At 46.2% G+C, this 15,460-nt stretch overlaps 2 protein-coding genes across 3 annotated transcripts in view; one reads left to right on the forward strand and one right to left on the reverse strand.

The window, feature by feature from the left end:
- The window catches only part of WDR81 (WD repeat domain 81), a 37,718-nt gene extending 34,843 nt beyond the window's left edge, over positions 1–2,875 (forward strand). For both annotated transcript variants that reach the window (XM_061558836.1, XM_061558837.1), the window contains one exon: positions 4–2,875. In XM_061558836.1, the coding sequence (XP_061414820.1) occupies positions 4–345 (342 nt within the window). In that variant the 3' untranslated portion in view covers positions 346–2,875. The remainder of the gene's footprint in view (positions 1–3) is intronic.
- Positions 2,876–3,862: 987 nt separating this feature from the next.
- On the reverse strand, positions 3,863–15,395 carry CCS (copper chaperone for superoxide dismutase). The gene is made up of 8 exons (XM_061558838.1): positions 15,315–15,395; positions 12,358–12,430; positions 8,878–9,015; positions 7,404–7,593; positions 6,115–6,175; positions 5,856–5,933; positions 5,001–5,104; positions 3,863–4,329 (listed from the first exon to the last, which is right to left on the reverse strand). Exons 1-8 carry the CDS (start codon positions 15,336–15,338, stop codon positions 4,170–4,172), a joined length of 828 nt encoding a protein of 275 aa, XP_061414822.1. The 5' UTR covers positions 15,339–15,395; the 3' UTR covers positions 3,863–4,169.
- Positions 15,396–15,460: the final 65 nt, after the last annotated feature.

The following is a 15,460-nucleotide window of genomic DNA, read 5'->3' on the forward strand; positions in this document are numbered from 1 at the left end:
CAGGGCGTCGGCAGTAACACGTTGGTGAGCTCCTCGTCGGACCACACGCTCGCCGTGTGGAAGGCGATGGATGCTCGCTTGAGCCATCTGTTCCGCAGCACCCCCGAGGCGGCGCACACCTGGGACACGCTGGCAAGCAATGGCGCCGGGGAGGCCGGCGAGGTGATCGCTGGCACCACCGGTAATCGGATATTTGTGTACCCTCTGGGGGACTGCGCCTCAGGACCAGCCACCAAGCTGCTCCCCGAAAACTTCCGCGGGGTGCTGTCTCGCCTTGCCGTGCTCCCGTCCAAGCGGCTGCTGCTGCTGGGCTCTGACAACGGCAGCGTGAGCTTGATGGCTTAGCTGCCCCCTTGGGACTTCCTCCCGGCCACTTAGCCCGCTCCCTGCTGCGTTTAGTAAAAAGTTAAAAGGTGCAGTCCTGCAATTGCTTTCTCACGTCACTGCTGGCTGAAAGGTCCTCCACGAGAGGAAGCTCAAGAGAAGCCCCTTTTGATTGTATCTAACCGACTCTTCTCCACTGGCCAGACATATAGGATGAGGTGGGGGGTACCTAGTTTACTCTACAGCACACAAGCTGTGGATTGACGCACTGGTCGGACCAATTTATACTGCTGGATGAACAGAGGTAGAGGGTTTAATAAACTTGCACCGTTGTTTCAACTGCCGCACTGGAAGATCGAATCGAACCAGCGACCTCCGAATTGCAAGTCCAATGTGCATTTGAAAAATCTGTACATATGTTTATACCGCCTACGCAGACTTGGAGAGACGCGTTTCCCTGGATGAGTCCTTGCAAATGAATGGACCAAATTTTGGATCAACTTGTTTATCTGATTGTATTATTGATGGATTTTGTAGATTAAAAGATTATGAATAAAGTTGTTTTTAAACATGAAGAAGGATTTATAATGTACTCAATGAAATAAACTTTGAAAAACACAAGTTTCTGAAAAAGTCACACGAATAAATCTTGAAATGTTACGCACTCTTCTCTTACAGTGTACAGCTGTTGTCATTGAGGGTAATTTTGGCTGAATGTAGAAACATTCGGCACTGGTGCTGTAGTCTATGGGCCAAAGCAGAATTGGAAAACCCTTGGCAGCACTATTAATAATGTAGAGCCCCCTTTGTCAGTCCGCTGCTGGATTAAGGCCTCCTAAAGCCGGGTTATTTGACTGCGAGTCAGTGTGGGTTAGTCAATGGGGAACCCCAAACCAGTTCAGATATCGCTTGCCACTGATGTTGCCTGTCGCTGGGAATGAAATTAGTAATGCAGTGTGTTAATCACTGCACCATCGACCCCCCCCCCCCCAATTTGGGTCCGTCAATATTTACCCACATTGAAGTAGCACGCATGTCATATCGGCGACACGTTTTGTGATATCCAGTGGCAGCGACAGGTGACAGTGGTCGAGCCCAATGTGCAGCATCAGGAAGACGTAATGTCATCTCTCCACCAATGTCCTAGGTTGGGCATTTGTTTAATATGAATTGAACATTTTGCTCAATGCTGTAAATGTTTGTTTTTCAACATGTTTAAGTCTCAATATTTTTCTGCGTAACTTGGGAAGATGTTACTGGAGGGATTATTATTTGGAGCAATCGCTGTGCAACCTATTTTTGCTCGTAACCTTTTCCAACACCTTTGCCAGTTGTACACTATTGCTCTTTAAGTTGTGGTGTAGCAATCACCCGTATAGCACTTGAGTTACACACATCTGGTGATATTGTTAAATGTTTCCTTATGCACCCCTAACAAAAAGTAAGTTTACAGTTATGTAAAACGGTAATTGCAATGTAAAATAACATCATGCTCAATTGCATGCCCATGATGTGTACACCTTTTGCTGGACAGGGAAAGCTGCCAATGGGGGCCCTCCTTGGCTAGACTGCAACAGGGCATTGAAATAGTTGAGATGTGACGCAAGACACTTTTGAGTGAGACATTTACGCATGCTATAAATGCATATCCTTAAGCTCGCAATAATGTATTTCAAAAGGCATGGGTATTTCCTAAACATGTAGCCTTAATACTGCTGGTAGATTATTTCTGTCGATGTATTGTAAAATTGTGAACAAAGTGCGACTTATTACTCAACTTGAAATGAGGGTTCAACACGGTAACTACTCATCATGGCTACGTTAATGAGTAAATTGTTGTCATTCGATAATTAGTTTTAAGAATAACGATGCTACTCAATTACATTTAAGATTGAGAACTCTACCACCGGTGGTATTGGCAGGTCAGCAATTGTCAGCATTTAAGATTGAATCCTCCTGTGGCCCCATCCCCTTAGTTTGTGATTGGTTGCAGTTGAGAGAAGATATGGACGCTCAAAGAGAATTGTGCCAAAAACGACCTCCCAGGAATTGCGCAAACTGTTTTGCCGAAAGGTTTCGTCAGTGTTTTCTGCAAATGCAAAATCCATTCTGCATGAATTGGACTTCTGGATCATGTTTTTTTCAGAAAGTTGTCGCTTATTTCGGAATGGATTATAGAGCATAAGTTGCTATTCATCAGATTTTGAAAGAGACTTTTAGGATGTATAAGGCAAATATAGCAGTGCTTACATTTTATATTGAGACCCAACATTGTGAGGAAAGCTGACTGGGATGTGGAAATGTATAAACCATGCTGATATCTCATTGCAGATGACAATCACTGTAACCATCCCACCAACCGTCACCACAGTGTGAAACAAACATGAAGAGCAGGTGACATGGTGTTTGCCTTTGTTGAAGTGTGCCTGCCTAATGCCCCCTCTCATCGTGTCGCACGAAAGAACGGTGTGAGTTGTACCCTCGACATGTTTTCAGAGGAGTAGACAAGTTGACTTTTCAAAGTAAAAATTGAAATAAAATGTCTTCTGTATTCAGTGTATCATTTGTTTAGCAGTGTGGCATCCATGTGGAGGGCGAAGACTGAACGCCCTTGCATTTGCAGCTGTTTAATGTGAATTTGACCTCGGCTGCACTCAGCCCTTGCAATGATCGTGGGAAAAATCGGCAGTAAGCTGCAGATCGTATATCAGAGTTGCAGTGTCAGGGGCTCTTCATCCAGGGCACAGCACCATGCACTACAAACATCAGATGATAGTGTGCCCACGCTGGTACTTGTCCGAGGGTGATATTGCTGCGAGCTGTTTAGGGAAATGTAAGTGCGCGCGTACTCGCAATGCGTGTAGAATGCTCTCGAATGTGGTTTTGGGTTGGGAGCTTTTTCAGGAACTGAAACACATCGAAGAGCTATACAGCACAGCTGCATAAACCGAAGTAGTCGTACGAATAGAATATGCTACAAAATCATGCGTGCAGTCGTACAGGAAAAATACTTAATGCAAAGGCTACACAGCATAGATACCTCATTACCAAAGCAAGTGAGCTGGTAGTGGGGCGGTTGGAGAAGGGTGCTGGTTCAGGTGTGTGGAGTGTAGCTGCAGGTGATGAAGTGTGGAGGCCTGCCCAGGGATTCCAGGTGCATTGAGATCTACAGTGCAGTGTGGGCAGCCGATGATCGGCTGCTACCCAACGGGTTCGCAAGTTGTCATGTGGCCATCTCGGGTGTGAAACCGCAGGTCGTGTTTACCCTTCCCCGACCCAGCGCCCCTCTGTGCAACGATCGCTTGAAACTCTTTCAATGAGTACAGCCCCACGCCTGTCCCAATGCTGCAGTACCCCGAGAACACAAGACCCTACTCAAGAGCCGCCACCACTACCTTGTGCCAGGCTTGTTACTCGTCAACATACGCAGAAATTATAGCGACTGTAACTTTTAATGTTAACAGTCTCCATTTCATTTGTCACTACAATTAATGAACGCTTGACAAATTATATTAATTTATCACCACAGCTATCCAAATGTAATTGGAATAATTTATTGAAACATTGGGGGAAAAAAATTAACTGCAGTCTGACAAATAATAGAATCACGAATGTCTTCTCGGTAAGCAAATTATTTGCGTGAAATTGTTTACAATAAACATAAGACAATTTCACATCATACTTTTAATCTTGCCATCGTATGTCAAAAAATCATACATGAATGGAGCAATAAGTCTCATTTGATCGGAATGGTTGTCCTTCGCGTGTTCCAATGGGGTGCTCTGTGCACCAAGCGCGATCTGTATTTACTTGCACCGTGTTGCTTAATCCGCTGGCGGGTGGCACTAGAGGTTGGCCGTGTGTGCCGGCTGCTGGCCCTGCCGGCCCGGCCCGGCCACCGGCCTGTCGCGCTCGTCCCACAGCGTCACGCCGTCACACGTGCAAATCTTCTTTTTTGAGTTCTCAAAGAGTCCGGCGGAACGAGCAATGATTCCACAAGCCAGTCTGTTGTAGAAAAGTCACATGTCGCACTGAGTATAGGATAGGGTTAAAAGCCCAAGTTGCCAATGAATTGAGCTTGCAATGCATTGCATGGAGTAGTTGACCAATTCCTTACTGCAAGAGTGAAAGAACACCAAGTGGCTTTTAATAAAACAAAAATCTTACTTGTACTAGAAACATACTTTGTTGCTATTCAAATGGAAGTCTTGCAGAAATAATGGCTACATATTTAGATGATCCATCAACCCTCTACGAACCACAACTACACACCGGCAACTTGGAAAATATACCGTGCTAGACTGTTGCCATGTTTCTGTGCTTTCATATATCCCGTTTTTACTTTGCCCCCAAATTCATGGCAATGCCCATTCAAATGCCATTTCGTTTATGACAGTGGTGACATGTTCATATATTGTTCCTCGAGGAAATTTAATCTGTTGCTTAGAACCAGTCCAAATTCTCCAACTGTTGCTGTTACCTGTATATGTTTTGCTTTAATTAGCTGTGTCCTCACTTAGACCAAGTTAAAACAATGGAATTACCACTACCACAAATGATGTTATTAAACCACCTGCATGCAAGAACTGAGGGTGGAAATGCCAAGGTGGACATGCCAAAGTGGACTTTGTAACCTGATACAAATATTGCCTCTAACTGCCACTGAAGAGACTCACCCCGGCCCGGAATTTCCTGTGACTTTTGACAACGGGTGAGTTCCACGTCCCAGGTCATCTGCCGTCTCATCCACCACTACCGATCGTCCGATGATATCTCCCACCTACAAACACGTGGACAATGACACATTGATGCACGTGATTTTGAGCAAGCACACGTCAACTTGGGAATGAGCGAATGTGAAGAGCCGCACAATGAGTCAAGTGAGTAGTGGCTGAAAGGGTCAGTGATGTGTCTGGTGATAGTGACCTGCATAGTCTTCACTGGCTGGGTCAGCTCCAAGCCCTGGTTATAGCTCCACTGGAAAGCCCCCTTTGAAAGTGGTGAGCTGTTACATTTTAACTTAAAACTTTCGTGACTGCAGGAATTCATACTCTTTGGGTCTTACGGTAAAGTAACGTAGATAGAAAAATAGTAAAATAATATATTTTTCTATCTACGTGACTTTACCGAAATACCCAAAGTGTATGGTGAGATGTTATCTCCCTCGCCTGGTATGCAGTAGTTTGTGGGTTCGATCCAGACCCCGCCGCCGGTATATTTGGAGTTTACATGTCTCTCTCCTTGTGGTTGTGTAGATTTATCTCCGGGTCCTCCAGTTTTTCCCTCCACATTTATAAACATGCGTTTAGAATATTTGGCCACTATAAATGTCCACATGATAAGCAACTTCATTGAGCTATCATTTGTTGCCAGATCGTTTCTGAAAAAGAACTATAAAGCTCAGTGGGCCTTACCTGGTAATATAAAAATTGTTTAGTGTAGAAAGTAGTGCGTGAAGGCACGGCTCTGTGCTTACACAGCTGCTGGCCAATCAAAACTAGTCATGAAATCGAAGCGTAAAGATTAAGTACCTTTATTTTTCCAGAGCTCACGCGGAACGATGCCCTGCCATGCTCATCCGCTGTGATGTTCCCCAGATCTCCAACATGCTGCGTGTACAATCATAGATGCAAAAGTACGTGGACAGGCACTCGAGGATATACAGTTATTTTATTCATAATCAACGTTTTTGGGTTAGATCGCGTTATTTATAAATGTGTCGAAACGTGAGACACTTTTGAATGCAGGATTTTAATTCTGCCTTGGCCCATCATTTGATGTCGCACGTACGGAATTGGGGTCATCGGGGCTGCCATGGTTGCTCCTGTGTGGGTTGAAGTGGCCTCCACAACTGCAATTCACATAAAAACACGGCACTTGAATGAGAACATTTTCTTATCAGTGGCATCATGGTTCCGCTGTTATAATGTTGGGATGCAAGTTATGAACCAGTAGCATGCGGAGTCTGATCAATTGACTGTTTTAGGCTGATAAACTCAAGAGTTACAGGTGTCAGAAGATGGCGAAAGGGCCCACGAGCGACCTGCAAGCTTGTCGTTGGCAGGGGATGCGTGTGAATCACCACCTTGGAGTTTCACGTGGCACTGTGTGACAAGGGAGCAATTAAGGGCTGTAAATGGAGCCACTGGCTAAAGGGATTCCTTTTACACTGCTAGGTACATTCACAGGCCTCTTGTCAATCGACTGCTAGATTAGGGCCTCTTCCATGCTGAGGGTTATATAAAACCATACTTTACCATGCCAATCGTGTGGATTGGTAGAGCTGCAAATATGTCAATTGTATATTTTACTGCTTACATTTTTCGATTTAAAGCTTTCGTGACTGCAGGGATTTATATTCTTGGTTCACGTAGAAGGGAAATAATAAAAGCATATTATTTCCCTTCTACGTGACTTTACCGAAAGAACCAAGAATATGCTTACATTTTAATGTGAGTCTTCATTTAACAACAATAATTCAATTTGATTATATATTTGATTTGAAAACAAATGTAAAACATCCACAGCATGACCACACGGTAAAGCAGCACTGTAAAAACGTGTTATTTTTACAGCGCTGCTTTGCCGTGTTTTGAATTTACATTTGGTGAACCTAATTACCAACAGCACATCAACATTAGTATGCATCAACATTAAACTTGTATCGTGGTGGGAACAGAGAGTTGTATAGCAGCATAAGTAGGGTTTGGAAGATGGGGAAATGTGCTTTGCATGGCAGGTCAGCAAGGAAACATGATTCAAATGCTGAGATGAAGAGAGGGGAGTAACAGGATAATATAATCAGACGAGAATGCATTTTCATATGTATTGCTGTTTACATTCAATGTTAATGACTGCAATTGTACGTGGTTCCGGTGGACACATTAAAGTTCAGATTAGTTTGATAAATATCCATATCCATGAATAGTGAAAACATTTTTGGGAGAGACCTGAGCACTGAGAACTTTTATATCATCTGGTGGCTACGACTAATTAAGAACTCGTCACAAAAAGCCCCACGCACTCGCCACGTGCCACGCCCCACGCCGGGTGCATTCACGCATGCAACTCTGCATCACCTGAAGCAGCCGTTGGTGAGGTCTCCGAACTCGTGCACGTGCAGACCATGCGGGCCGGGTCTCAGGCCATCGACGGTGCCCTCGATGGCGCAGGTGAGCGGTGAAAGTTGCACGAAGCGCACCACGCCCAGCACCGCACCCCGCACTGCGCCGTCCCCGGACAGCTGGGCCACGGCGGCACCCAGTGGCCCTGCGAGAGGACACGATGCACGCACCCAAAACGACGAGACGACCATTCTCCACGTCAGCCTTGACGGAGTCTTGAGAAGACGCTAAGAGTAAGCGCCTCTCGACTTGCACAGCACATGGGAGGGCACGATAATTAACTCCACGAATTACCAGCTGCCTTTGTCTCCCTCAGTCATGAGCTGGCCGGTGTACCCGTTTTAGACTTTGTCGGTGCAGAGGCAGCCCAGACAGTTCAAAGACAGTTTTATTGTATTTTTCTGTGTTTGACGAGGGATCTAATCTCGGTTTCTGGGATCGGAGAAGAGTGTTATCTCCATGACTCCCCATAGACATACCCGACACATTTGCGAGCGATAAAGAAATGAACGCTTTCACAAGTGACAGATTATATTCTTTGGTTCTTTCGGTAAAGTCACGTAGATATAAAAATAATAAAAATAAAGTGAATTAAAAATATAATAATAAACTAAAAACCACTAATGTAGACTGGTTCTAAATCGGAGTGAGTGTACTGGCAGTGTGATGTTGACTGTAGCAATGGTTATTAAACTGATTGAACATACTGGCAGTCTATAATGTACACTGTAGCCTGGTTCTAATCTGAATAAAATAAAAACAAACCACGACGTTTCGATCGCAACACAAGTGGTCGTCATCAGGAAAAAGGGGGGTTAGCCTCTAAAGGCAAACTGTTTATAAAGGTTTAGAGATGGGCATAGCCCAAGTGCGTCAGCAGCATGGGCGGGGCAGCTCATGTTCATGTAGGAAACAACTCAGCAGTGAGTGGGTCTGCACCCAAGCCAGGTGAGGGCTCGTTGAGAGTGACAGATTGCCAAGAGCGTGTCACTTTACATTAATAAATATGTTATTCGTTCAAGCCAGGCGGGGGCTCGTTGAGATTCTATTCTCAAATTAGTGCTTTATTACGATTATTAAGCGCGAAATGAAATTTAGAATTGAATATTTCTGCACGGTGCATAAAACTGCACCTGTAAAAACTGGGATATACATGAACAATGTACAAAACATGGTCCAATACATAATTTGAGTCAAGAACATGAAAGGCAAAACCCAGAATTCACAACCCCACACATTAATGAAACAATTACAGAGTACATGGACAAATTGTTGGACTATAAATCACTGCAGCCAGAGCACACCATAATAGAAACCAAAGATGAAATTACCAATTTGCCCAGCCATTGTGTTAATCGGACAAAATGAAAGGTCCTGAGAATATTGCGTGGAACACACTGGATGACCAGTGGCAGCATGCAAGGCACACCTCCCTGTGTCGGTCCGATGCCCCTTAGCACGGCCCTCTTGCCGGTGGTCTCGATCAGGCTTTGGACTTGAGCTGATGGGAGTACGGTATCCACCAGCACCTGCTCTTTCGCCAAGTCCACCTGCACTCCCAGCACACCTGCCCCCAAACAAAGATCCCTCGTATAGCCTTAACAGACTGTTGGGGCAAGTGCTGTTAGCGAGCACTGATGAAGGTGGGCACGGCACACGACGGGGTGGGTGGCCAGCACCATGCCCTTTGTCTCCCGAGTTTCAATGTTTACACATCGCACCAGGAACTTATTCAAGGCTGCATCATCCTAGGGGAGGACCAGGACCGGTTCAGAAAATCGTCACTGGTGTCGACCATGAGCGGGAATCTAACTCTAGTTGCCGGGTTCGTAACACAGCTAACCGCTACACTACTGCTCCCCACACCTGCCCCCACACACATACACGTGTACATTTACACCTATTAGTTTGCACATTCAGTTATGAATTTTCTTCATGCTTCATACACAAAACTCGATTGTTCTGATTCGAAGCAGCCATTGCCTATCCTCGGCTGGATGAAGGCATCACCATCTTTCAGCCCTGAAAATCCACAATCCAGATCACTCATGCACAGGAACCTATCTCATTGGCCCGTCTCCATAGTGGCCATCCTCTGGGGCATGGCTACAAAGGTCGAGGTAACCAAAAGTGGCTGATATTTGAATGCTTCTACCTCGAGAGTTTCTAGTCCCCACTGCTACCATTAAAGGCAAAACCTAAAAAGTTGGTACTATTTGAATTCACTCACAAAACTATTAATCCAAAGCAGTGTGACAAACTACATCTGCTCCTGTATGTAAAACAAGCTGAATCAGCTATCAAATGTCTCTCTGGTGCAAGAGTGGGGCACAATTATGGCCTTTCATTATTTTCCTAATGGCAATGTAGAATTATCTGTACTTGAATTTTTTTCATTTACTTCATTTTTTACTTCTGATTTATTTTGGCAACTTCCGACAGCTTGTATTTGTTTTCTTTTACTTTACCTCTTTCAGCCGTCTGTTATAGTGCAAATATAATAGTATTATTGTTGTTTAAAAGTATAATAAAAAAATGTTATGAATTAAGACCAAACGTGATGGCATAAAAAACATTTTCTCACTAGGACAACATACCAACACCCGCCATTCGCCACTAATTGAAAGTGACGTCACCACAGCACCTGTCCCACGCCAGGTGCACTTTTAGGAGGTCTCGGGACAGACCGAGGTGCAATGGGTTGGCTGACTGAGATGACTGGTAGATGCACCAGCTGTACTATGGGCACCATAGCATTTTGACTTAAAACTTTGGTGACTGCAGGAATTCATATTCTTTTGTTCTTTCGGTAAACTCACGTAGATAGAAAAATTATAATAAAAATAAAGTGAATAAAAATATCACGACGTTTCGATCGCAACACAAGCGGTTGTCATCAGGAAAAGGGGTTAGTCTCTAAAGGCAAAGGGTTTATAAAGGTTTGAGATGGGCGTAGCCCAGGTGTATCAGCAGCACCAGAAACATGGGCGGGGCAGCAATGCCAAATTCAGCAGCAATGCCAATGCAGCAGCAATGCCAATGCAGCAGCAATGCCAATGCAGCAGCAATGCCAATGCAGCAACAATGCTAATGCAGCAGCAATGCCAATGCAGCTGCAATGCCAATGCAGCAGCAATACCAAGGGCTGCCAAGAAATCCCTGCACCCCGCTCCACACACCACACTGCTGACGGTGGAGGTTGATTGACAAGAAAACAAGTCAAGTCATGACCCAAAGTGGTTGATGACATCTTTCCAATGATTGCTGAGTCTATAACGTTCCTCTCGGTTGAAATTGTGTCCGTGTCTGTATATATGGATGTCAGAATATCCATTCCACCAAGCTCTCAAGGCGAATGGATTTTCTGACTACACAATCCGCAAAGCCATTGGCCCAACCGTGAGGAAGGAGCCATTTGAGGATCCAATGAAAACCATCACCCTGCCATATATAGCAGTGGTAACCAAAAATATTTTAAAAATCATCAACAAACACAAGATCCAGATCCGATTTAACACGGTACATAAAATTCGTGATCTGATCCCTTTCTGTGAAGGACAAGATTCCTTACATGCAATATCCCGGCGTCTACAAACTAAGCTGTATCTGCGGCAGTAGTTACTTTGGGGAAACTAAGTGACATGTCTCGGACTGTGTTCGTGAACATAAGGCAGATTTGAAACACGGTTGGACCAATACTTCTGCCGTGGATGATCATTATTTTAATGCAGCTGACTCACACGAAATTTATTTCTCTAAGACGATGGTATTTTGCAAGCCTACTGGCTATCAACAAGGATTCGTTCATGAAGCCATCCATATGTGGTGGTCAAGGTTGACACCAAGGTTGACACAGGTCACACAGGTCACACAAGCTAGGGGAGAGGTACGTACCGGTCTGGACCGGTCCGGAACGGCAGGGACGAGAGGTGGTTGGAACCGCTCTGAGGGGACGGGGCTGGCGAGAGCCAGGGCCCCGAGACACCCCCGCCCCTCAGAGAGAGGGGATATAAGACGGCTCCCGGAGAGCGGAGGGGTCGATCTTACGAGAAGCTGAAGGAGGTGCGGCCGGAGATCCTGGACCCCCAAGCCTCGAGGATGCCGCCCCGCTGGGACTGAGTGGGCTGAGTAGCTGTAGGCTAGGGAAGAGAGTAACTGAGTATCTGTAGGCTAGGGAAGGAGAGTAGCTGAGTAGCTGTAGGCTAGGGAAGGAGAGTAGCTGAGTAGCTGTAGGCTAGGGAAGGAGAGTAACAGAGTAGCTGTAGGCTAGGGAAGGAGAGTAATGAGAATAGAGCCGGAGGCTGTACCTCCCTAGGTTGTGTGGTTGGACTGTTCCCCCAGTGAGTCCGGAGGACTAGTGTTATTGGAATAAAAGCGTGTGGCCTCTACGAAGTCTCGGTCTCATTCAAGAATACTACACATATATACAGACACAGACACAATTTCAACCGAGAGGAAGGTGATAGACTCAGCAATCATTGGAAAGATGTCATCAACCACTTTGGGTCATGATTTGACTTGTGTTTTCTTGTCAATCAACCTCCACCGTCAGCAGTGTGGTGTGTGGAGCGGGGTGCAGTGAATTACTGGCATTGTTGCTGCATTGGCATTGTTGCTGCATTGGCGTTGTTGCTGCATTGACATTGCTGCCCTGCCCATGCTCCTGGTGCTGCTGATACACTTGGGCTACGCCCATCTCCAAACCTTTATAAGCAGTTTTCCTTTAGAGGCTAACCACTTTTCCTGATGACGACCGCTTGTGTTGCGATCGAAACGTTGTGATATTTTTATTCACTTAATATTTATTTTTATTTTTTCAATCTACGTGACTTTACCGAAAAAACCAAAGAATATGACACCATGGCATATATACACAGACACACGAGTTACTCAGCACTGTCCCATGTACCTGGCACTCCATGCAGAGCCTTCTTCACCGCATCTTCGCAGCTCCTGCAGCTCATCTGCACAGCAAACTCCAGCTAGGGGCACAAGAAGCACACCGCACAAAACACCACGTGGGATGTCACGGTACACACGCGTAACAACCGAATGCTCACTGCTTTTTTGTTGAAGCTGTGTTGTTCTGTCCGTGTTGAATTCTCTGAATGTTTAAAATGTCCTTATTTAACTCTGTTTCATTATGTGTCTTTAACCGTTTCTCGCTGTCAATTAGTTGTGCCTCTCCCTTTGAATTGACGTCTCTGCCAGGGACCAACTTTTAATCTCGCAAGGTCTCTGTGAAAATGTGTTTGTCTCTTTGTGCCGTAATGGTATTTAAGAGTTTAAATACACCCATTAGACTCAATTATCTACGCAAGTAAACTAATTAGCAGACGGTGCAACAACCACATAATTACCCTTAACATTTAGGTGATTGTGGGTGGAAAATAACGTTTTATCCACCCAACTCTCACCAAATAACAAGGACCAACTTGTCCTGAATGTGAGAATGCCAATTCGTATACCTTCCATTTTACTTTGTCGTGTTTACCAAAATGATTCCAATTGTGCCGTGTAAGACAAACCACTGCAGGTGAACACAGGTGAGAGACAGAGTGAGACAAACCACTGCAGGTGAACACAGGTGAGAGAGTAAGACAACCCACTGCAGGTGAACACAGGTGAGAGACAGAGTAATACAAACCACTGCAGGTGAACACAGGTGAGAGACAGAGTAAGACAAACCACTGCAGGTGAACACAGGTGAGAGAGTAAGACAAACCACTGCAGGTGAACACAGGTGAGAGACAGAGTAAGACAAACCACTGCAGGTGAACACAGGTGAGAGACAGAGTAAGACACATCACTGCAGGTGAACACAGGTGAGAGACAGAGTGAGACAAACCACTGCAGGTGAACACAGGTGAGAGACAGAGTGAGACAAACCACTGCAGGTGAACACAGGTGAGAGACAGAGTGAGACAAACCACTGCAGGTGAACACAGGTGAGAGACAGAGTGAGACAAACCACTGCAGGTGAACACAGGTGAGAGACAGAGTGAGACAAACCACTGCAGGTGAACACAGGTGAGAGACAGAGTAAGACAAACCACTGCAGGTGAACACAGGTGAGTGGCAGAGTAAGACACATCACTGCAGGTGAACACAGGTGAGAGACAAAGTGAGACAAACCACTGCAGGTGAACACAGGTGAGAGACAGAGTAAGACAAACCACTGCAGGTGAACACAGGTGAGTGGCAGAGTAAGACAAACCACTGCAGGTGAACACAGGTGAGAGACAAAGTGAGACAAACCACTGCAGGTGAACACAGGTGAGAAACAGAGTAAGACAAACCACTGCAGGTGAACACAGGTGAGTGGCAGAGTAAGACACATCACTGCAGGTGAACACAGGTGAGTGACAGATTAAGACAAACCACTGCAGGTGAACACAGGTGAGAGACAGAGTGAGACACATCACTGCAGGTGAACACAGGTGAGAGACAGAGTGAGACAAACCACTGCAGGTGAACACAGGTGAGAGACAGAGTGAGACAAACCACTGCAGGTGAACACAGGTGAGTGACAGAGTGAGACAAACCACTGCAGGTGAACACAGGTGAGTGACAGAGTGAGACAAACCACTGCAGGTGAACACAGGTGAGAGACAGAGTGAGACAAACCACTGCAGGTGAACACAGGTGAGAGACAGTGTGAGACAAACCACTGCAGGTGAACACAGGTGAGAGACAGTGTGAGACAAACCACTGCAGGTGAACACAGGTGAGAGACAGTGTGAGACAAACCACTGCAGGTGAACACAGGTGAGAGACAGAGTGAGACAAACCACTGCAGGTGAACACAGGTGAGAGACAGAGTGAGACAAACCACTGCAGGTGAACACAGGTGAGAGACAGAGTGAGACAAACCACTGCAGGTGAACACAGGTGAGAAACAGAGTGAGATAAACCACTGCAGGTGAACACAGGTGAGAGACAGTGTGAGACAAACCACTGCAGGTGAACACAGGTGAGTGACAGAGTGAGACAAACCACTGCAGGTGAACACAGGTGAGAGACAGAGTAAGACAAACCACTGCAGGTGAACACAGGTGAGAGACAGAGTGAGACAAACCACTGCAGGTGAACACAGGTGAGAGACAGTGTGAGACAAACCACTGCAGGTGAACACAGGTGAGAGACAGTGTGAGACAAACCACTGCAGGTGAACACAGGTGAGTGACAGAGTGAGACAAACCACTGCAGGTGAACACAGGTGAGAGACAGTGTGAGACAAACCACTGCAAGTGAACACAGGTGAGTGACAGAGTGAGACAAACCACTGCAGGTGAACACAGGTGAGAGACAGAGTGAGACAAACCACTGCAGGTGAACACAGGTGAGTGACAGAGTGAGACACATCACTGCAGGTGAACACAGGTGAGAGACAGTGAGACAAACCACTGCAGGTGAACACAGGTGAGTGACAGAGTGAGGACAAACCACTGCAGGTGAACACAGGTGAGAGACAGTGAGACAAACCACTGCAGGTGAACACAGGTGAGAGACAGAGTGAGACAAACCACTGCAGGTGAACACAGGTGAGAGGCAGGACTCGAACTGGGAGCGAGGTGTCCTCCACTCACTACAGTCTACACTACAGTCTACACTACAGTCTACAGTCTACACTCGCCATGGACCACTTTCGCGACTGACTGTGGCCTCCGCCTGCGTTGTGATGTATCACAGTTAACCCTTACGACGTTAAAAAGCTGCCGTCTTTGAATCCCACTTCACAGCGGACGGCGCGCTGTTTTAATTAAAACGTACAAACACAGTATACAGTACAGTGTGTGTGTGTAGCGAGTTTCGCCGGCAACGGGAGTCGAACCCTGGCTGGCGGCGACTCTGAAACCCTCTCACCTTCGTGGTGCCGTCCCCGTCCATGATGGGCACACTGCAGTGTCCACGCGCCAACTGCGCATGCGCGTCTGTGGCCCCCCGCCATCCCCCCCCGCCCCCCACGCGATCCCCCCGCCCCCTACGCCATCCCCCCTCGCCCCCGGACC

This window comes from Lethenteron reissneri, chromosome 25 (assembly GCF_015708825.2).
Source record: "Lethenteron reissneri isolate LAM-NWPU_2019-01 chromosome 25, ASM1570882v1, whole genome shotgun sequence".
Taxonomy (NCBI): Eukaryota; Metazoa; Chordata; class Hyperoartia; order Petromyzontiformes; family Petromyzontidae; genus Lethenteron; species Lethenteron reissneri.

Bases quoted from the DNA above. Each gene is read 5' to 3' on its own strand.
- CCS (XM_061558838.1), bottom strand. From the start codon at position 15,338: ATGGACGGGGACGGCACCACGAAG. The intron at 5,934-6,114 runs GTACGTGCGACA...TTGTACACGCAG, and splicing joins GCCCCGATGACCCCAATTCC to CATGTTGGAGATCTGGGGAA. The intron at 5,105-5,855 runs GTACTTAATCTT...ACGTGTTTGTAG, and splicing joins TGAGCTCTGGAAAAATAAAG to GTGGGAGATATCATCGGACG.